This window comes from Humulus lupulus, chromosome 4 (assembly GCF_963169125.1).
Source record: "Humulus lupulus chromosome 4, drHumLupu1.1, whole genome shotgun sequence".
Classification (NCBI taxonomy): domain Eukaryota; kingdom Viridiplantae; phylum Streptophyta; class Magnoliopsida; order Rosales; family Cannabaceae; genus Humulus; species Humulus lupulus.
The window spans coordinates 27,824,930-27,847,124 of NC_084796.1; the positions used below are offsets into that span (position 1 = coordinate 27,824,930).

At 32.2% G+C, this 22,195-nt stretch overlaps 2 protein-coding genes and 1 pseudogene across 2 annotated transcripts; all 3 read right to left on the reverse strand.

Annotated features, from left to right (window-relative positions):
* Positions 1-3,563: 3,563 nt before the first annotated feature.
* On the reverse strand, positions 3,564-5,482 carry LOC133832028 (peptide chain release factor PrfB3, chloroplastic-like). The gene is made up of 5 exons (XM_062262420.1): positions 5,308-5,482; positions 4,751-4,968; positions 4,157-4,354; positions 3,829-3,921; positions 3,564-3,776 (listed from the first exon to the last, which is right to left on the reverse strand). Exons 1-5 carry the CDS (start codon positions 5,480-5,482, stop codon positions 3,564-3,566), a joined length of 897 nt encoding a protein of 298 aa, XP_062118404.1.
* A 6,031-nt stretch (positions 5,483-11,513) lies between these two features.
* Positions 11,514-17,941, reverse strand: LOC133832029 (uncharacterized). Its single transcript, XM_062262421.1, has 7 exons — positions 17,916-17,941; positions 16,851-17,169; positions 16,625-16,744; positions 12,546-12,676; positions 12,211-12,456; positions 11,643-11,730; positions 11,514-11,521 (listed from the first exon to the last, which is right to left on the reverse strand). Exons 2-7 carry the CDS (start codon positions 17,155-17,157, stop codon positions 11,514-11,516), a joined length of 900 nt encoding a protein of 299 aa, XP_062118405.1. The 5' UTR covers positions 17,158-17,169; positions 17,916-17,941.
* A 62-nt stretch (positions 17,942-18,003) lies between these two features.
* LOC133832030 (pleiotropic drug resistance protein 2-like) lies at positions 18,004-21,139 on the reverse strand (annotated as a pseudogene).
* Positions 21,140-22,195: the final 1,056 nt, after the last annotated feature.

Sequence of the window (22,195 nt, forward strand, 5' to 3'; positions counted from 1 at the left end):
TATAAAGAATAAACTAAGCAACATTGATGACACTACTACAAAAAAGGCTTTATAGGACTAACATTGTGAGTCCTTAAAAAGTTTTTAGGACTCGTGGGGCACGAGTCCTCTATTTGAGAGCCTTAAAAACTAAGGTTTTTAGGACTCACGTTGCGAGTCCTAAAAGAATGTCCGCGAGTCCTAAAAGATCTTGCTGAGTGCCTTTAAGTAAGGTTTTTAGGACTCGCGTTGCTAGTCCTAAAATGATGTTTTTACGACTCGCGCTGCAAGTCCTAAAAGAATGTCTGCGAGTCCTAAAAGATCTTGCTGAGTGCCTTTAATTAAGGTTTTTAGGACTCTCTTTGGGTGCCCTTAAAAGTTATATTTTTAATTTTTAAAAAATTTATTTATTGTTATTTTAAATTAAAAATTATGATTTAAATGAAACATTTATATAAAAATTAATCTAAAAATTTATAGATTAAAATAAAACTTATTAAAATTATAATCGTCTTGACCTTAAAAAATATATAACTAGATTTACAAAGTAAATAATTAACCATTCAAACAAGAATCATTTACTTTAATAAAAATTACAAATATAATAAAACACTAAATTCATTGTCAAACAACATATATTTCTTCTTCTTGTCCTTGTACTCACCCTCGTCACTGCCTTTCCAAAGTAAGGATTGGTTGCCATTAATTTCTTTCTAAAATCATCCTTGAAACATGAAAAATCACATTATAATACATTGAACATGAAAAATTATAACTAGATTTTTATTGTAGTGTACATAAATAAGTTTATTCGCAATTTTTACAATTTTTATTTTATTTAAAAAATATATCCCTTTGAGTGTCCAAAATGTATTAAAATAAATTTGAAAAGAAAATACTAAAAAACACTAAAAAAAAATTTAGACCCTATACTTCCATATTAAAAACAGAATAAAAAAGAATAATATAGGTAAATAACATACATATATATTTATATAAGATAAAATATGTATTTATCAAAGAAATGAAAAAGCATAGTGTAATTAAGTGATATTTTTATTTCACCCTTTTGAATCCCAAGAATAATATTTCATACTGAAATAATAATAGAAAGAAAGAAATGGTGGAGCACTATATATATGAAGAAAAATCTATAGTTTCCATTTCCAATTATTCTAATAATAATTGTTTCTTAATATCTAAGTAAACAAAAGAATGCATAACAAGCAAAATACTCAAGATAATTCCTTTCTCATTACAGCTCATTATGTGGTCTTCATCTAACACATTTATGGGGCAGCACTAAGCAAGAAAAGCACCAAAAATCTAAAAGTGCATCAAATAGTGCAGCACAACAAATTTTAATAAACAAGCCAACATGATACATCAAATTGATATTCATGAGAGTAATGCAAATTGATGCAAGTATGAACAAATAACAATAAAAGAAATAAGAGTCACTCAATACCTTTTTAAAGATTACCGTATTTTGTCTTAAGTTCAAGATTAAATAAAAGTGTTGGGCTTGACATGGCAAACCTCTACAGTCATTCACAAATTTAGAGAAAGGATAGATACAGATATCCAACAATATTTTCACAATGAAATGGAACCATGACAAATATACTAGCCTATTAGTTATTCAACAACACTCTCTTGTGTAAATTTATCTTCAAAAGTAAAAGAAAGACAAATAAAATAGAGAATCAATTTCCATCAGTAAAGATGTCATTCTTTATTATACAAAGTTCACATGTGCCTCATTGGCAATACAAACATTGGAAACTTTGAATACATTTTCAGATTTGTTAAGAAGCTTGAAAATGAGCATATAAGGTTGTATACTAAACAGAATATCAATAAAATCAAACCAAAAACAATGAATTGTGATAAAAAAAAAAAAAGTTAAAAGAAGCTATTCAATCATATAAGTAGAAGACATTATTTATGGAATTACCATTTTGTTATGATACATTTCAGGCATGACAGTTAAAGCAATCAGGATGTTGTTTTTGAAACCAAACAATTAGATCCAATGGCACAAAACAAAACTAAAGAAACGAGTTTCTTTTGATACTACATAATAGATTATTTCATGATAAAGTTTTCCCAGTCATAATAAAAAAAATTACATAAGCAATTAAATAATTGAAAGCCCATACATGTAAAAGATCACCAAATCATGTAGATTGGAGAAAAGATAATTTACTTGCATGAATAAAAAACTTGCTTCTAGTTCTATATTATAATTAGCACGAAACACAAATTGAAGAGGACCTAATGGTCAATTATATATTTATATATAATATTTTCTACAAAAGAATTAATTTTTAAATTAATATATATATGTACGTATAAAGCTCATTAGTGCACAAGAGAAAAGCAGAGAAAAGATAGAAAAAGTTAGTTCTCATTAGTGCACAAGAGACTATATAAAGCTCAAGAAACCAAAACGGAAATAACAACCCATCACATGACTGTGTTTATAATAATGGTTTGTGTTTATATGCATTGATTTCAACAATACTAGAAAGATGAATAAATGTAAGACACAAGTTACATTAGCTTCATCATTATTCCACTTAAACTAAACAAAGCAAACACTTAAAGAAATTTCCTTGATGTGATCAAATATAGTTCCTTGATCTCTCTTCTCTTGGTATATATACTAATAATGAATGATCTCATAATATTACCTAATCAAATCCAAATCCAATTTTTTTTATTATGTTTTTATAATGCAATGCATGAAATCATCCAAATTTTGTGATAAATAGGATCCAAATCACAATGAGTGATTTGGATTTTAAGATCCAATCAATCACATATATACCAACTAGAATGTGATTACCAAATTTAATGTAATAGTAAAATCATAAAATAATTCTAAATTTTTAATAGGACAAAGATATAAATTTTTGGTATCATATAATTTCACTCACATATATACTTAGTATCTTATTATCAAATTTTGTGCAAAAATTAAAACAATAATTAATATATAAGTATGCAAACATATGTAATCAATCCATAAAAAATAATATATACTAAACTGTAAATTAATATAGGAAACCAAACCATAGCTTATCTAAAATAATATAGTACAAAAAAATCTATAGAAAATTGGGTAGCGTATCCCCTAATTTACTAGTCTAGCCATCTGTCACAATCAACACCAACATGTCAAACAAATCAAACAGCACACAGGTTTTCATCCATATATCACCGCAGCACACAAAATTATCAGAACCCACTTCACTAAGACATGCAAGTTCTCAATCTTCTGTTATCACCGCAGCACACAGAATTCCCAGAACCTACTTCACTACGGATGAATATCTAAGATATTCAAACTCCACTAAAGTAATACAATTATCATTCAAAATTGTAAAATAACAAATAGTATCAATATTAGCCTATATTATTTATTATTTATTCACTAAATAGTTGGAATATTTATGAGGAATAACCTAAATAATCACCTGCTATGAGGAATAACCTAAATAATCACATTCACTAATAGGATCAGATCATACTGTCATATTAAACATGATAAAGAATTAGAACGAGATGTATAAATATGACTAAGCACCTGCTGATTGGACACTTATGCCAGTAGGAATATGATGAATACAGATTGAAGGTCTAGTTCCACTCTGCTCTTCTTCAAGCATGGAGGAGGATGTGATATTCAAATCCCTATCATCAATTTGAAGGTTGTAAGTGTTTTCAAAAAACAGGGGAACAATGTCTACGCTTGCTGAGCTACTCTGCATGATTTCCACAAATGTGTCAAGCTGTGAAAATTTTAATCAAGATGAATAGAATCTTCTACTTAGTAGTCCATACTTTCATAATAGAGCTATGAGACATGGCATAGCATTGGAGCATTGTCTTGACTCTTACAGTTATATTATTTAGAATGTTGAAGGAAAAATCAGACTGCATTGTTCTATATAAACAAAGTCAGAGAACAAAAGAGACTAAAAACATAGGAGAGACAATAATCATCTTGTTGAGCTTTTTCAGAAAATGCCAAATTTTTGCTAGACGTTGCTTCATTTAATTACATACCAAGTTGTACCATGGAATTCTAAACATGTATGTTTTATCTCCAAAAGATCATACATAAAAGGTTAAATATATGAGATAAACAAGGTAAACAAGAGTATCAAACCTCAGAGTGACCTTCAGATCCAGCTTTAATAACTACACATGCTCCCTCAATGTCATATGGCCCCTTTAGAAGCTTGGCCATCTCATAATGATCCAAAACCTTGCTTACGTTTAAAGAAGAACTATATGCTTGCTTGAAAAGCCCATAATTGATAGCATCTATCTCGGCCAACTGCGTTATTAACTTTGCCTCTTCAACCTGCAAACATAAATTAAATAAGAACAACAAAATAATCATTCCAACTAAAAGAGGAAAAATGCTAAAGATGATTGGAGCAAACTCATATAGACAAGCTCTAAAGAATGTTGAGGAAAAATCAACAAAATGCACCAATGCACATGAGTCATGACTGCCAAAATGTAGTTTTGAATGCTCAATTGTTCACTCAGAGGAAGGATAATGTGCAGTTTAAGTCATTAATTTAAAACAAAGAGCTCTCTATGCCAGTCTATTATATGATGGATACAATATGATTATTTCCAAGAAGAGGTAGACAATGACATACTCCAATGGTGCACCCATCTAAAAATAGTTAATTATCCATTATGTATTAATTCATAATAAATATGAAAAATCCTATGCATAGATTATCACCTTATATGTTAAATCCTTAAGGGCATCAACCACTTTGGCACTATCAGCTAACTTGGCAAGAATCACATCGGATTTAGCAGGGTCGTCCCAGAGGTCATAAGCCCATATCATTTCTTCCTGTTTATTTCGTTTTGCCTCTTCATGTTCGAGTGCCGCAGGGGCCAACATTTCAACTCGCAAAACTGCCTCTTCAATCTTCCTTTTCAATGCAAATAAACCTACACAATTACCAAAAGCTACATTAAATCCCATGAGATAAGTAAATAAACAACACAACCAAATATAACCAAAGACCTTTCTATTTTGTTCTCTGGAAAAGAACGAATATTAACTGAGAAATAATCTTAAATAGATGATAGGTACCCATGTATGCAAAACCGAAAAACCACTCCATATAGCCATAACAACACCACATAAAGAAAAGCCGCCATTCTAACATCAAAACACTTGGTTCCAAATTGGTGAAAACCCCATTTGCTCACTAAACAGCTAGACACCAAGAAGACACATATAAAGCAAGCTAAGAGTGAAGGAGAAACAGAGAAAGTAGAGCTGGCCCAGTTGTTTGTAGACCTTGTTCTTGTCTTCATCCATGGAATATGAAGCTCGGGCAGCAGAATAAAGAGGGAGTTGAATATAAGAGCAAGTCTTGCATTTGGAAACTTTGCATTTTGATGTCAGCAATGTCGCTGAAGCACTTGATTTTCTTACGAAAGCAGGTTCCGCGACCATGCTTAACATAAAGAGAAAGAAACTAAGAAGAAGAAGAAGAAGAAGAAGAAGAAATAAGAAGAAAGAGAGAAGCTTCATTAGTAGAGGGGTCGAGAATGCTGGAATCGAGAACCCAGCTGTCGTCGATGTCGTTCACCACCGTCACTGCCGTCGTTCACCTGCTGTCGTTCATCTCTTTTAGCCATTCAGCCTTGGTGTGGTTGATTTACCAGCCGTCGTTCACCTGCTGTGGTTTTGAGTAATAAAATCCCCAAATGTGTAGTTTTTTTAAGTGTAAACCTATAATTTCGAAATATATGGTTATTTTTGAAGTGTTTTACATAAAACATTTAAGGACTTGCTTTGGGAGTCCTTAATACTCTTTTAGGACACGTAAACGAGTCCTAAAAAAGTATTAAGGACTCCCAAAGCAAGTCCTTAAAATTATTAGGTAAGATACTTATTTTTTAGCCCATATTTTTTTAGGACTCGCATATTCTTTTAGGACACTCATTGCGAGTCCTAAAAGAGTATTAAGGACTCCCAAAGCAAGTCCTTAAAATTATTAAGTAAAACACTTATTTTAATAGCCCAGATTTTTTTAGGACTCGCATTTTCTTTTAGGACACTCATTGCGAGTCCTAAATTGCATTTTTTCAGGACTCTCAATGAGTGTCCTAAAAACTCCATAAATATTTTTAAGGACTTGCATTTAGGTGCGTGTCCTAAAAAAGTGTCCCGTAAAGGGTATTTTGTAGTAGTGTGATATAATTGTTTCACAAGTACTATTTTTCTCTACTGTATGCACACAAAGCTTGATTAATTAATAGTAAGAAATCAATTATATAGGAAGCTCAATCAATAGAAAAATCATAATAGCAATTTAAATGCATATAATACTAACATACATGAATGATCCTGATTATTGATTTTGAAATCTTAATAGTATAAGCTTAAAATAGATGGATGGCTTTTTTAAAAGAAATAGAAGGCAATCTTGCATACCTGGGAAAAGTGAGGATTCCTGGGTGATTGTGTAGATGAAGTTGTAATGTCAACAAATCTTGTTTTGGGAATAGCATTCCATTTACTGCAATACTTATCCAATGTTGCACTTGTAAAGGGGAGGGCATATTCAAGCACACTTCCAATATTCATATTTGCCTTGTATAAAAGATTTGCAATTGGAAGACACTTCAATATTTTAAATGAACTATAAAAATAAAAGCAAGATTCGCATATTAATTTAGGAAGTAGAGAATTTAAGTGATTGTCATTATTGAAGGCTGAAAATGTTCCGAGTAAATGTTTTGATTTATCACAGACAACATTCAAACTAAACTAATATCTGCACAGCTTGATGATGTCTCATGACAACAATGTTGCAAAGAAAGTAAGCAACGAGTGTTAAAACTGTCTTGCCCCAAAAGAGCACTGAACTAAATGTATGGGAAGAAACTCACTAGTGAAGAAAACCATAATCACATTATTTGGTTAAAATTTAACTCAAACTTATAGGGAACCACTTTGTCACAATTTCAAAGCTCAAAGTAGTTACAATCAAAAAAATAATTTATAAGACCACCTTGACACTGCATCAAATTCAAAAGATTTTGCCCCAAAAAAAAAATCAAAAGAGGATATTGATAATTGATGCATATTTAAACTACTCTCCGCCTAACCCTACAATATTTGAGGAATAGCTATTGAGATGTTCAAGAAAACTCGAATCTCAAACTTTATGAGAGCAAACCACATGTCTAACCATTTGAACTACCCGAGAATCGATGATATATACATACAATGAATTTTCTAAAAATTGAAGGTTCAGCTCTGTACCTGCAGCTTCTGCTTGTTTTGATAGGGTGTGGAAAGAGGTTGGATTTGGGCACCCTGGCTTAGATAATATTGCAACAGTGACTGATTTAAAGAGACTGAGAATTGGACTATCTCCACCATATTGAGAATGTAATACTTGCCCATCAGCACTGGGAAGTAAACCCAGCCAAGGGGCTGTTTACATGAAGTGCCAGGTATCTATGTAACGACCCAGATTTTCAAGACTCGATAATGCGGAAATATAAATGTTTTCATTTAACAAAATGTCTCAAAAACCCATAAAAAAAAGCTTTTTTAAAAAAATCGTATGGCCATACTTAACATTTAGTTACAAACATGTTTTATAAAGAGTAGAGTGAGCCTAGATTAAGAAAATTACACAACATTTCCAAAAATAAAATGGCTTCCCAAAAGGTTGGTCCACATGTACATTTGCAAGGAAGACTCCAGCGCTCACTGCTCTACCTTGCCCTTGCTCTTACCTACAACATGAAATAACTAGGTAAGTGAAAACGCTTAGTAAGATCAACTCTTAAACAAAGCATGTAGAGAATTAGGGTTCCGGACCCAATCGGACCCTACACAATCAATTTCAAGAACGCTAAAGCGTCCTGGCAAACTTATGGTCCTGCCTGATAAACAATGATAAATTAAGTCATAACTAGATAAAATCCTACACTCAGTTTATCCCAGAACAAGCAGATATATTATATCACAACTATATCTTATCAACAATTATATCCCTGCACTCAGAAAATCCCAGAGCAAACAGATATATTATATCACAATATAATTTGAGACCAACGCTCTACAATTTCCATCAATTCAGGTGTAACGCGCCCTCCAACATAATTGCTAATCTGTAAAAGAGAATCGAGTCTCCACACTAAGATCTAGCCAATAAATATCCTCAACAATGGAAACTATTGTGTTACCTAGGGCATCGCTACTTATCCAAGAGTGTAATCCAATTTACACGGTTTTACGGAGACTTCTATGTTAATTAGTGATGCTGGTGAGCAGTTGCCCCTAGGGTGTTCAGCCTCACTCAATCTTGGCAACCCCTAGTATCTCTAGGCACTCTTACTGAATGGCCAATATTCACGGCTGCTATCCAGGAATAACTTATCAGAGCACTTGCTCAGATTCTAACCGTCCAATGATTAAGTAAGCATGAGGGCCCCTAGGTCCCATTTATTTTGGCGCCCCTAGGTTTAACCAGCTTATCCTCATCTCATGGCCACTCGTCGCGGTAATGAACCAGACATAAATAAAATCAAGCAGTGTGATGGGGATCAGCCGTCTAGGGTATGACAAACATCTACCGTTCATATTTTCTACCTTAGCACCCACTAGACTAATGTCTCTAAGCAACTTTCTACGACAAGGTATATATGTGCATGTATCCCTATACTAACATACAATACAATAATTGTTTCATATTGAAGCCATACAATATAAGTTGACTTACTTGGAGTCCTTAGCGCTCAGTAGGTTTTCACCCTCCAACGTTCAGTCCAGTTACGCTTAGCCAATACTGTAGTTATCCATACAGTATACTCGGATTAATTATGGCACTCATAATTCATTATTATTATTTTGGGCAGTTTGGTCATTTTAATAAAAGTCATTTTGTAAGGATTTATAATCCTTATTTGGAACCTATTAAGGAAAGTCATACAAAATATTCAAGACTAAACCCTAAGTCTCACGGAGACCTATCCTAAGGTCTCGATACCTAGGCTCAGGTATCACAATGGTATTTTCCCACAATCCGCTAAAAATCTTATTCTTTCAAGATATCGCTATTAACCCGCACTTTCGACTAGTCGGTTAAAATATGTAAGATTTTAGCCGGTATTATATCCAGAAAATACTAATAAATTCCTTAATTATTTTTAAAGAAAATAAACTCTTAAATTTTCCTTTTATTTTTCTTAAGTTTTTAATATCTAAAAACTGTTTTAAGAAAATTGCCTAATTTGTCTTAATTAGGAAAACCGTTAAAAATTTCCCATCTTGACTAATTAATTTTCCAAAATCAATTAATAAATTTTACTTACTAGAAAAATAATTCATTTAATTATTTTCTCAAAATATAGGGTTTTAAACCCTCTTTTAATTTATTAATTATTAATAAATTAAATCTCTTACTTTTAAAAAGAATAAAATCTCTTTAATAAAAATAATTCATTTAAACTCAAATGGGTAATTTTAGTGAAAATATGTTTTCAAGGCTTACAAATTTATATCTTGAAATAAGCAAGAATTTACTTTTTACCTTATGTTCCAAAATCTCATTTTTACTCCAAGTGTGAAAAGCCTATTTTTCACATTTTTAACTACATACTTCGTTAGTTCATAACTTGAAATTTACTTACCCAATTATTACCAAAATTTCCCAATTCCATTTTTATTATTCCATTTAGATCTTTGTAAAATCTTAGGTCAAAATGAACATTTTTGATTGGTGAAATCATTTTCCAACAATGAGGTAAAAATGACATTATTTTCAAGTCCTTATTTTTTTTCTAAACTTTGACAGTTAATAACTTTCAAACCGTTCAATAATTTCTTATAAAATTTTACAGTGGAATACTAGGTTATGCCAGAAATATGTCCACAAAATTTTAGAAAAAATTGAGTTCATTTTCCCTATACAGTGGCTGTCCAAACTTGTTTCCGAAAATAAGAATACGAAAAAAACTGTTTTTTACCTAAACTTTGAAATAGCATAGCTTACTCATTTCTAAACATTTTTTTGTGTTTCAAAAGCTCAATTTCATGTACTCAATCTCAAAACCATCACAGTACAATTTAATTTTACAAAACCAATATACAGTGGCTGCTTGACCACTTGGAGGTCACAGCTCAAAACATGTTTTGTTTTAGGGTATCCTACAAAACCCTGGGGGGTTTGGTTCCCATTTTTAAAAATCAATACACAAGCATCATAAAAATTATTAAACAACTACCATAACCTTATTACATTACCAACAAGAAACTTTAGGCATTAAATATACAAAATAATTCTTAAAACTAAAAACCCTACAACAAAATCATCAAAAGTAAACTTTTTACCTTTTTGGTGTTCTTGCTTAAGGTTTGGACTTTCCTATTAGCTTTGACTCCTTCAAAACCTTTCAAAAACCCTAACCAAAATTCCCCAACAACATAGTTAATTAGCTATTTGAAACTCTATGCTTAAAACTTTACAAAAGTCTAGATTAATGAAACTTTACCTTAGGGAAAACCCTTCCTAGACCAAGACTTAGCCTCCAAGTTTCCTTGGTGTTCTTGAGGTTGAATATTGAGAGAAAACTTGAGAGAGTTTAAAAAAAAATATGATAGTGAGAGAGTGAAAGTGAGTGGTCGGTTCTTAGGGGGGAGGTTAGAAGAGTTTATACTACTCTAATTTATCCTAAAAACACTCAAGTGTTTTACCCACTTGCTTTTATCCCAAACCTTTAAATAAATGGGATTTAAACTCAATTAGTTAATAAATGGGATTTCCAAACATCACATGGCCGGCCACCCATTGTTATATATGTGATCATTTCTTTTTTTTTTTTTTTTTATAAAGGTTAATAATTATTTCCTAAGAAGAAAAGTATAAATTGACTTTCTAAACCTTTTTCACTCTTTTTAAGTTTTAAAAACAAAACTTAACACTAAATAATTAAATTAAATGTCTCTCACATTTAATTTAATTAATCACACAATAAAATTTAATCTAAGGTCTATTCATGGAATAAAATACCCCACTTCGGTAAAATTAGGCATTTAACACAAAATTTCCATTTTCTTTTAGGTTTATTATTTTTTACCAAACTTCAAATTTTATGAATGTATTTTATCCCCAAAATATAATTGCCAAAATTTTTCATTTTATTTTCTAAGATTTTTACCCGATCAGGGTTTTTGTGTCAGTCCAGGACCGAAAGTCTTATCTTGACTTTTAAAATCACAAAATTCATATTTTGGCTAGCAATAACTCATGGAAAACTTCCAAACAAAATATAATATTATTTAAAATAATATTCTTAACCCAGGGGAAAAATCCCGACCTGAGTCGTTTAAAGGTGCCCGAAAACGCAGGACGTTACAATCTACTTCTCTTTGTTCAGCGTGTGAGATAGCAATAATAAGATTCAAGTGGCCAGAAACACTTATTTCAACTTTAGCTAACCAATTAGATGGTATACATCATGATTCAAGCATCTGCAGTTCATTTTGAAGACTTCAGTAAAATTATAGCAAAAGCAAGGACACAGGCAACCTTAATTTTATAAACAAACTCTAAAGAAAAGTCTTCAAGTTCAAGTATAATAACATCATGTACCTGCCACACCTCCATAAAAAGGAAGCAATCCAATGGACTTTGGCAATGATTCTTGCAATCCAGTGATCATTGGTTCAAGTGTTGTTAGCTGAAGCAAGCAGGAAGAGATCATTATGCTAATAAAATAAACTACCTCTACTCGTTCTATTAATTTGAATCTAAAAGAAAATGTCTCTCAAGTGACACAAGTTCTATTGTTAAGAGACAAACTCAGAATAAGACATTATCCACTCTAAGTTTAAAAATAGATATCAAGGGCTACGTTAGATTTAAATAAATATTTTCATATAATGCCATGCAACTCATAAATCATGGATGATGAACTAGACTAGGGGTCAATTTTTATTGAAATGGTTTCAAAAATCCTTAATGGAAAAAATGTCTAATAGAAAGAAACACCTCATTTATTTGAAAAACATTTCCCTGAACAAGAAAATAAATGAGTGATTTATTTCATGGTGGTAACTTGGCAATTATCTATTTTAGTTCAATAAAATAAGAGAGCTATCAAGAAAATCTAAGAGCATAACATCACCAAACTAAAGTTCAACACCACAGAAAGAAATACCTGCTGCCGCCGTGAAGTTGAGAACCCCACCAGCCAGCCCCGCGCCCATCCACCGTCCCTGCCGATCCCCTCCCTGTACATCATTAAAACACGAACTTGTTCCACTTTATGAGCTTCCAATGCTTCGAGTTTGCTCCTTTCAAGATCACTTTGAATTTTTGTGATACTCTCAGATTTTGTATCAATAGCTCCCAATATGTCTTCCATCTGCTTTTGCGCATCTTCAAAAGCTGCACGAGCAGCTCCCTAGTAGTATAAATTATAAGGCAAATGGTTATCTATTAGAGTGTCAATATACTGATGTTGAAAGTCCTAATATAAATTATTAACCTCACCTTTTCACTCAAAAGCTTATTCTCGGTAGATGCAACTTCAAGTTTTCCCTTGTGCTCAATAAGTTGTTTTTCCCAAGGTTCCAATTCAGCACCAACTTTTGCAAGCTCGGAGCGGTGTCTCTCTGTTTCAACTGCTTGTCAATCAATCAAATTGACAAATATGTTAGACAATGAGTTGCCCAACCATATCATCTCTAAGACTACTGCATAAGGTTAATATATGTTCTTTTACACTAATATCTGAGGTATAAACGCAAAATCATATACAACAACATGATTCATTATAAATGAAATCCACAACAACATGATTGATTATAATGCTGGGAAGATTAAATCGAACCCATTAAACTTGAAATCAAATCAAACTAGCTCACTTCTCTACATTGTATGACTTGATATGCCACTTAAGTGACAGCTGATGTGACAATTCTTTTATTTCAAGAAGTTCAAAATTTTGGTAATACAGTTAGTACATTAGCTACCATAGAAGCCTATATATATTGTCTTCACTACTCTCATTTAGGGTTAAGAGAATCAGTAGAGAATTTTTTCAGCGTTTTTTTGTTCTGTTTTTTAAAGCATTTTTTTAGAGTGTTTGTACATGGAGCAAGTCTCCATTTGTATAATTTTGTACTTGATACTCAAGAAAGAATAAAGTCTAATCAAACATTCTTTGGGGCTATTCTACCTTGGATGTAGGCTTTTAATTGAGTTGAACCAAGTAATGTGTTTGGTGTTGTTTTTTTTTTTAAAGTTTTATCATTTTTTATTCTATGTTTCTGCATTACTCTTTCTAGTTTTGCTGATTACTCTTTCTTGTTTTTCTCTTCTTTAAGGGTGTAGGATTTACACCACATTTCTATGTTAGACAACAAAAATTATATATACTACATGATACTTTTTAGTAGTTTTACCACTAAAGCTGATCATATAAACATAATCAAAGGTTACAAAAAAAAAACAATTAGAACAACAACCACTTTTCAACAAATTTTCTAATATATATATGTATATATAGCCAGACTTAGTGTCTATTGCCTACGCTATTTCAATTTTATATATAACATATATAAATATAGATAGTGCATGCTATATACAGAACAATTGATACAAAAAAAAAGTGGTACAAAGCCATATCCGAATCAAAATAACTTAAATAACATTGCAAATCTGTATTGTAGTAGTGCATCTTACCCTAACAACCTTGTATAGTGAAGGAGATCATTGCAACAACATCAAAAGATTAGACATAAAATGCTATTTACCATGCAAGAAGTCCAGTACCCGTCGATGTATTAAACTGATAATGAACCTACAATAAAATTAATACACAAGTCAAGCACCACACAACCAAAATTATTCACAAGGAAAATGAAACTACAAAACATTAATTTATTTACTCCTTTGCTGATTTTCTGCAAAACAAAGTAGCAGAGCAGGCATTAGATGAACAAGAATCCATAAAAGCAAAAGGACTACCAAATACTAAATTTGGCAAAAAAAAAACTTACCTACCATAGGTACAACTATTCAGTCATAGTTTGCTTTTCTCAAGAATGTATAAGAGAGAAGTCTGATGCTTTGAGTCAATTCCCTGCACACAAGAATAAGGGGATAAGACCTATTCTAATTATTCATCATGCATGCATAAGCCACGACGTTAATTTAAAGTATTCAATCTATGAATTGCATATACCTAAATTTAATACATTTAAGAGGGAAAATCATAAAAATCTGCCATCTTCCCTTCCTTTCCAACAACGGTATAATATATATTTATATATAAAGGAATATAGTACAAACAATAAACACATGTATTTCAACAAATATATATATTTATTAATATGAAACTGAAAACTAAAAACCATAGATGAGATTTTGAGAGACGCACAGAGAAGAAGAACATGATAGCTGGTAGGGCACTTGTTTTTGCTTATGGTTGGCAACAAAGAAAAATAGAGAGATTAAGAAAGTTGTATATGGTTCCAATCCAAGTATTTAAAAATTAACAGAAAGAAATATAGGCAGAATACTGCTAGTAATATCAATAGAAATGACAAATGATACTACTTCAAGGGTAAAAAAAATAACATAACATTCAAAAAATGCACCTCTGTTTCATTGGCTAGCGAGAATTGTAAATTGAAATCCATTGTGTCGCTAGAACACCTAGATGAACCTTCTTCCTTGGTTGCCCATCATCATGTTCCTCAATATTCAATCTACCTCGTTTTTGTCCAACTTGGCTAATAATCTAACAATAATTACATTGAAATAAGAGCACAAATAAGGTATAATTAATAAGCATGTGTTAAAGTAATTAACAAATACAAACTAAGCACTAAGCAGTGTACACTTTTGTATTGAATTGAATGAATACAGAATACAAGTGGCACCAATATATACATGCCACAAAGAAGAATCAAGAAAAGTAAGATACAGTTCTATACTTAAATAAACTATCTGTTTCAACTAATTTAGGCATATAAGGTCCAGTACTAAGCTCAAAATTACTCTCAATAACTTAACTAAACTAACTGATTTAACTAAATTATATATATAAGGTCTAGTGCTACGATTAAAGTATGTGCTATACTTACTAATGGTGACTTTGTACTGTACAGGCATTACAGTCTCAGACCCCAAATGAAACTCTACAAGCTCCAAGCCAGAGTATAAACAGTCAACTAGAAAAAATTGAAGAAAGACATTTTCCCAAGTTAACAGTTAGAAAAAGAATATTATTACATACCAGCTAGTTATCCATGAAGCAAATGGTGACCATTTTGGGCCAGCAAGCTTGGTACTTCTCTTGAATTAAAGTACCATGTCACATATAGTACTAGTTTGGGCCATGATAGATCAAGTTATTTTTAATACGATGTGCCTATAACCTTTATTACTTTACTTTAAAATAAATCAAGTCTCCTCAAAATTTCATTCTAGATAGTAAATTAGAAAAATATCATTAATTACAAGATTATATAATCCCCAAGATATCTCTCTCTTTCTCTTCAAAATTTTATTTCTGCCTCATAGAAACCTTCCACACACTTTACAGATTAGATTGATCAACACTCTTTAATCCCAATGACCCCAAGTGACCATTCTCAACATGGGAAAATTCATTTCTTATCTTCTCCTAAAAAAAACTCAAAAATTTTTATTGTTAAATACAAAGTTTGTAATAAAGATCAGATCAGGCTACAAAAACAGTGCCAATCCTTGAGGTTTTGCTTGGAGCAGAGTCCTTATTGGTCTATGATTAATAGAGGGATCTGCTACTCATTTTTCAGCTCTTTTGTTTTGCTTCATCAAACTCAATTTGCTCTTGTTTTTCTTTCTTTTTTTTTCTTTCTTTTTGCTTGTGCAAAACATGCATGAGAGTTAATAACCATATATATATTACATTTATTTGTTATATTCAAAGGTATCATGTAGAGTTATTAATGACCGAATATTACTTCTGTATTCCACAAATACTCTACATGGCTGTCTATCTAAATGGAATTTTAACAAATTTGACTATATATTACAAACAAGGTAGCAGACAAAAGTGAAAGAAAAAAAATTAATAAACTTATACAGTACACAAATAGCAAACATTCAAACTCAGATTTAGAGCATTGATCTCTTTCATATTTATAGAATACCAATAAAGCAACAACAAATGACATGATAACACCAGTTATATACACATATCAAGAAAAATGCTCTGTATGTGCATGTTAAGAAATTCTCATCCAATTCACACAAACCATGTCTTATGGTCGATTCTAAAATATATTCACAAGATCAATGCATCTGTTTTGTTCAAAATTTCTAGGTATGCTTAAAAATATCTATATTGTACATGTCTTCAAGATCAGTATTTTCTTTAAGTTCTATTCGGTTTCAAATGAATTTTAATGTTGTGCCATGAATGTTGGCTAACCCTCAATGGAAATTGTTACTTTGTTAGAATAAAAAATTGTCAATTTCTTTATAGACCATATACTTCTTGGATTTGCAAGGTCAAAATATTACTCAGCTAAAATATTACATTAATAGATGAATGAAGTAAGGGTGGAGACTCTTACCATAAAATTCTATCCACTTACAAATGTAAATGCCAATTAAAATCATCCCACAAGTTAATCCAATCAGAATAGCTATAATTATCACTGCTCTCTTCACCTTAAGATCAGCTCTTTCTTTTCCTAAATAAATTTTTGGAGCAAGAAAAGAAAATATTAATGAATTAAAATAGAAGGAAAGGAATTTCAACTTGATATGGAACTAAAATTTTCAACCTGTAATCTGTACCTATTTCTGAAGCTGACAGTCGAACAAATAGATCTTGTCCGCTGGAAGGAAATTGTCGAATATCATAAAGATCTCCAAACCAGACGATGCAGCCACTGCCTTCACCTCTGATATTTGAGTTTGTATAAGCCGTACAAGAACAATTGCTCAGACATTTAACCCTACATTCCCGTAGATTCATACTCTTGTTCACCCATGTATGTTGAGCATTCAGCCATTTCCAACCAGAAAATTTCAAAAAGCCATCTTTCCCTTGATCATGGCAGCTCAGCGGACTACTTCTTACACACCCTTCAGACCAGTCCATTGAATTCCAATCCTGTAGAGACGTAGGCTTATAGCATTATTTGCATACACATATCTTGAGGTACCAATCTTAGATTTGAAAGAATAGCTTTGAAGTTCAAAAAATCACATTATTATTATTATTATTATTATTATAGATTCTTAATCCATGGATTGATAAGTAGTTTTACGTGTAACATGCATAAGTAATAATGATAGTAAATAGAAAAAAGGCATCTCTCTCTCATGCCTACAAATCAATCACTGCAAAACAATGGTATTTAATGGTGCCTGCACATACACTCTCTCTCTCTCTCTCTAATCTGTATATGTGTATGTGGAAAACAATGAGAACTTCATTTATAAGAAAGGTCATCGAGATCCCTCTTTGTCTCTTAGCTTCGGACAACTCCTTTCTCATAATTGCACTTTTAAATTTCCTCATATCTTTCACACACATACACATACATATATTTATTATGTGTATGAAAAGCCTCTCTTCTCCACCTTATATAAATAAATGCCTATCAAGATGAATTAACTGTATTAATATTCATCCACAGAAAAATTGTTATATATTTATAGTAATATGTGCTTTTTTCTAAGCATAGCATGCATGGAATAATGAGTACATAGCTGTGGCTCCACTGTCACAACTCATCTGTACCACAATTATAATTATAAAGTACATAAACCAACTTATTGAAAAGTAATTCAAGGTACAAATCCCAAATTCAAATATCAAAGACGCAAGCAATCTCAAAATGGAGAAGAACAAACCTTTAGAACATAATCATTGATCAAACTGGTTTATGTGCCTTCCATAGCTATGGCTTTCATGAAGGCATCAATCTCAGAATTTGGTTTAATTCCAGATGCTTTTTCCCGTCTAGACAACTCTACCAGCAAGTCATACCTTGTACCAACTCCTAAGCACCGCCCCGAAAAATCCAAAGTTTCACGGACTGTCATCTCACCATAGTGAAGGTCATGTTGACTAATATAAGAAGAGGTTCTCTGAGGTACAAACTCTTCAAATTCATGGCCACAGTATGTCACTTTTCCAGATACTTGTTTGTCAAAGTCAAACCCAAGTTATCAGTATAGACGTAATAACAAAACTTGTAAACATTTTAATACATCAGACTAGTATTAGGAGAAGAGCACAAACCCTTAAATCATCATCAAGTTTTGCAGCAAGTGCTTTTAGTAATGTTGCTTTTCTAGGTCCAGGCGGACCAAGAAGTAAAGTCAACCTGAAAATAAATCAATTTGAGTTATATAGCATTTGAAGGAGTTTAGATGAAAATTAGTAGAAGTTACCAATGAACATACCTTGAAGGTCTTCCTGTACCACTCACACCTTAGAGTATCTTAACCACTCTTTTCTTTGATGGATTCAGTCCAATCATTCCAATGATTCCCTATTCAAATGGGATATAGGTTAGAGAACTGAGAATTTACACCAAGAAATTAAGAGTAAAAAAATAGAGTTATTAGTATGAGCTCAAATATTTGAAGTTACCTCAATCATGTTAAGAATGGAATTCAATAGAGTTGGAAGAGCTCTAGTTCCTACATATGCATGTAATGACCCACTACTCTAGACTTTTGGACCATTAACGAAACTATACATACAAATCCTTAATAAAACTTACATTTGCGAGAATACCATAACTTTATTGGAAACTTGTAGAAATAAGAGTTGCTTTCATAAAATAAGTAGGATATGGGATCTCATTGTCTTAAAAACAAAACATAATTTAAAATAAAAAGGAGTTACATAGAAAGTGCGGAAAAATTACACATAAACCCATAAATAAAATACTACATCCTTGAAATCGAACTCTCGACTCCTTGAATCCATTCACCATCGATAAAACATCTCCAAGCATCCACGAAACTTACCGCCACTAATAGCTATTTTCCTACACATTTAAATAAAAAGGAATGAGCCTAATGCCCAGCAAGGAAAATCTAACACATACTTCATATACATAAATTTCATAATAAACATAAAGACATAACATAACACTTATTACATACACATACTATAATGGAAATTATTACTTAGGGTCCCATAGACTAAACAAGGCATATGCCCATGAGATTAGTGGGTTCCTACTAGCTAAGCAGGTCATATGCCCATAATCTATTTGGGGTCTTGTTAGTCATATGGGTCATATGCCCAAGCCTACAAACATACATATCATAACACTTATCATAACATATTATAAAACATATTTCATAACATAAAACATAAGATAACATAAGCATATAACATATAGATTCTATCCTATTTTCCTTACCAAAGTTACCGAGATAAGAGGATAGCATTGGGACTTTTGGAACACTCCTAAAACCATGTATAACAGGGTGAGTAGATTGAAGAAAAAGTAATGAAAAGGATGGAAGGAATGGAATGACTAAACCTTTGAGAAACATACTTACCAAAAACTTATGAGCAAGTTCTTAGATTTCCTAACCAAAATAAGAATGAGGTTAGAAGACTAAGTAGAAGACTATGAGAAAGAAAATAACATAAAACCAATGAACTAGAGTGTGGAAATACCTTGAAGACTTGTAGACCAATCTAAACCTCGAAGCGAAATACTATAGAACCTTACTTCCCAAAGTGTTTGATAAGCTTATGATGATCAAGCTTATGATTCCCCAACCCAGGTGTTTACACTCTCACACTCACTTAGCACTTGCAGCCTCTGAACTTAGAGCAAAAAGGTGAATAATGGCTGGGTACTAGGTCCTATTTATAAAGTTTAGGAATGAAAGGATCTTAATTTTACTTGAATAAAAATAATAGCTTTTTAGGTGAAAATAATTTGAATAATCGTTCAGCAGAGGCTAAAGACTCGTTCTAAAGATGTTGGACTTATCAAGAGGTTGAATGGCTGCAAGGAAAAAGAATTCAAAAACTTTTGAAATATACTGAAGGCGGCGATATATCGCCCCCTGTAGGCGATATATTGCCTGGGCCAGTATGCCCGAGGCTGTCGTGCATCGTCTCGTGTTTTCCATATCTACGTGCTGCGATATATCGCCCCCTATAGCTACGATATATCGGCACACGCTGATTAATTAAACATGAAATTACACATTTTTAGCTAAGTTTGAATGGAGTAAACAGCCTTGACTAAGCCCTCAACGTATTCAAAGCTGCTGACTGGCCTGATAGCATTCAAACTTTTACCCTTATTAAATTTAATCCTCAAAATACTTAATCCTTAATCATCCATACATAACATGTGCTTAAAATCCTATTGGTCCTTATCTAAACCTTATAGTATAATATATATTATCCTTAATATCAGTCATATAATCAAACCTTAGGTTAAAATTAATATTCTTAAACTATAGGTTAAACTTAGAAAATCTACAAGTACTACTATGAGTGTCCAAATAATTCCCGGTCTGAACCAAAAATCCACAGTTACAAAGATAATGCTATAAATACTATAATACTACTATCCAACTAGCTAAGTAAAGTTCTTGGACTCTACAATGCATCTCCCTCAATCGACAAATTCTGGAATCTAACTTCGACCTTAGGAATCTCAATCCCAACCCAATTTTTTTTCATAAACTAATATATCACGTTATGGATTTTTAAGATCTGGGACTGGGACATCAATACAAACACTTGTTAAACTCAAAACCAATTTTCGTTTTCATTTTCCTTTTTCATTCATTTTCTCATAAACCAAACAGTCAATAAACAATCATTTCTGGTCTTGAGTCTCCAAAAACTTCTCATTATCATCCTCAAAAACTTTCAAAATACTCTCCATCAACTGCTTCTTGTTCTGGCTACCAAGCTTAGTAACATCAACCTATTCAAGCATCAACCTCCCATTACTCGTCACCTGAGTCAACATCCCTCTCCTCATCCTATCATAAGTCGGCAACCGCTCTATGTCTGCCCACCGCAACTCCTCCTCGTCCTTCTCATGCGTCGACTGCCGCCCGCTCCGCTGGAACACGTCCATCGCGTTCCACATTTCCCTCACACTGGTCAACCGCCAGCTACTACCTCAGTTGCTCGAATGCCGAGTCAAATTGTCTGCTATGGTAATATAGCTCGATCAAACTCAATCTAATCTTATCGACACCAATGTTAATCTTCTTCTTCTTATGTACACTGTTTCATTCTCAAAAAAGAAAGATATTTATTTTGAGATGTGAATGAAAGCTTTGTTTATAAGAGAAACACAAAAGCAAAGTAAGCTATAATATATAGACAAGAAGAAGAAGAACAATCTATTATATATTATAGCTTACTTCTGGCCAGTATATGAAAAAATATGATTGCACACTACAATCTGTTTCACTAAGGCATTTTAACAAACAATTAATGTGCAACGGAGAAAACAAAGAAAAAGAATATTATGAGCATAAATATAACCACTCAAACACATTCTGAAAGGGAATGCTACAAAAGTAGAAGAGCATAAAAGATTAATTATAACAAATATACCTCCTATAGTTGAGCATGTGCACCCATTACACCACCAATAAGGGCTGACAAGAGAGCATACCGTGTATGTATATCCATGGAATAGATCTGAAATCAATGAATATAACAAATAGATATGCCCTCTAAGCACAGCCCAATGTTTATATATATACTTTACAACAAATAATATATATCAAAGCTCATGAAAGGAGTCAATTCTCTCAGAAGGGCCCTGATTTTGAAGAAGAAGTTATTAGGAACGAAGAGGCCAACAGAGGTGAAGTCATTGAGATATCCCCTGTTCCACAAATTATTGCAAAGGATTCAAAATGTATACATATAGAAATATAGATAGACAATGAGAAAAAAATAGAGCTACTACGGAGAGAAAGAAGAGAATACCCAAATGGCTGGTAAGCATAAATTTGTCTAAAATAATAAGCTAAAACCAAATATCTCACATTCTTTCTCAAGTCGAATATATATATATCAAAATAAATATGTCCTCGATATGTAGCTTTATATGCAATTCTGGCTCCAAAAAATTCAGTGACAGTAATATATACTGAAGAAGAAAAGGAAACAAAAG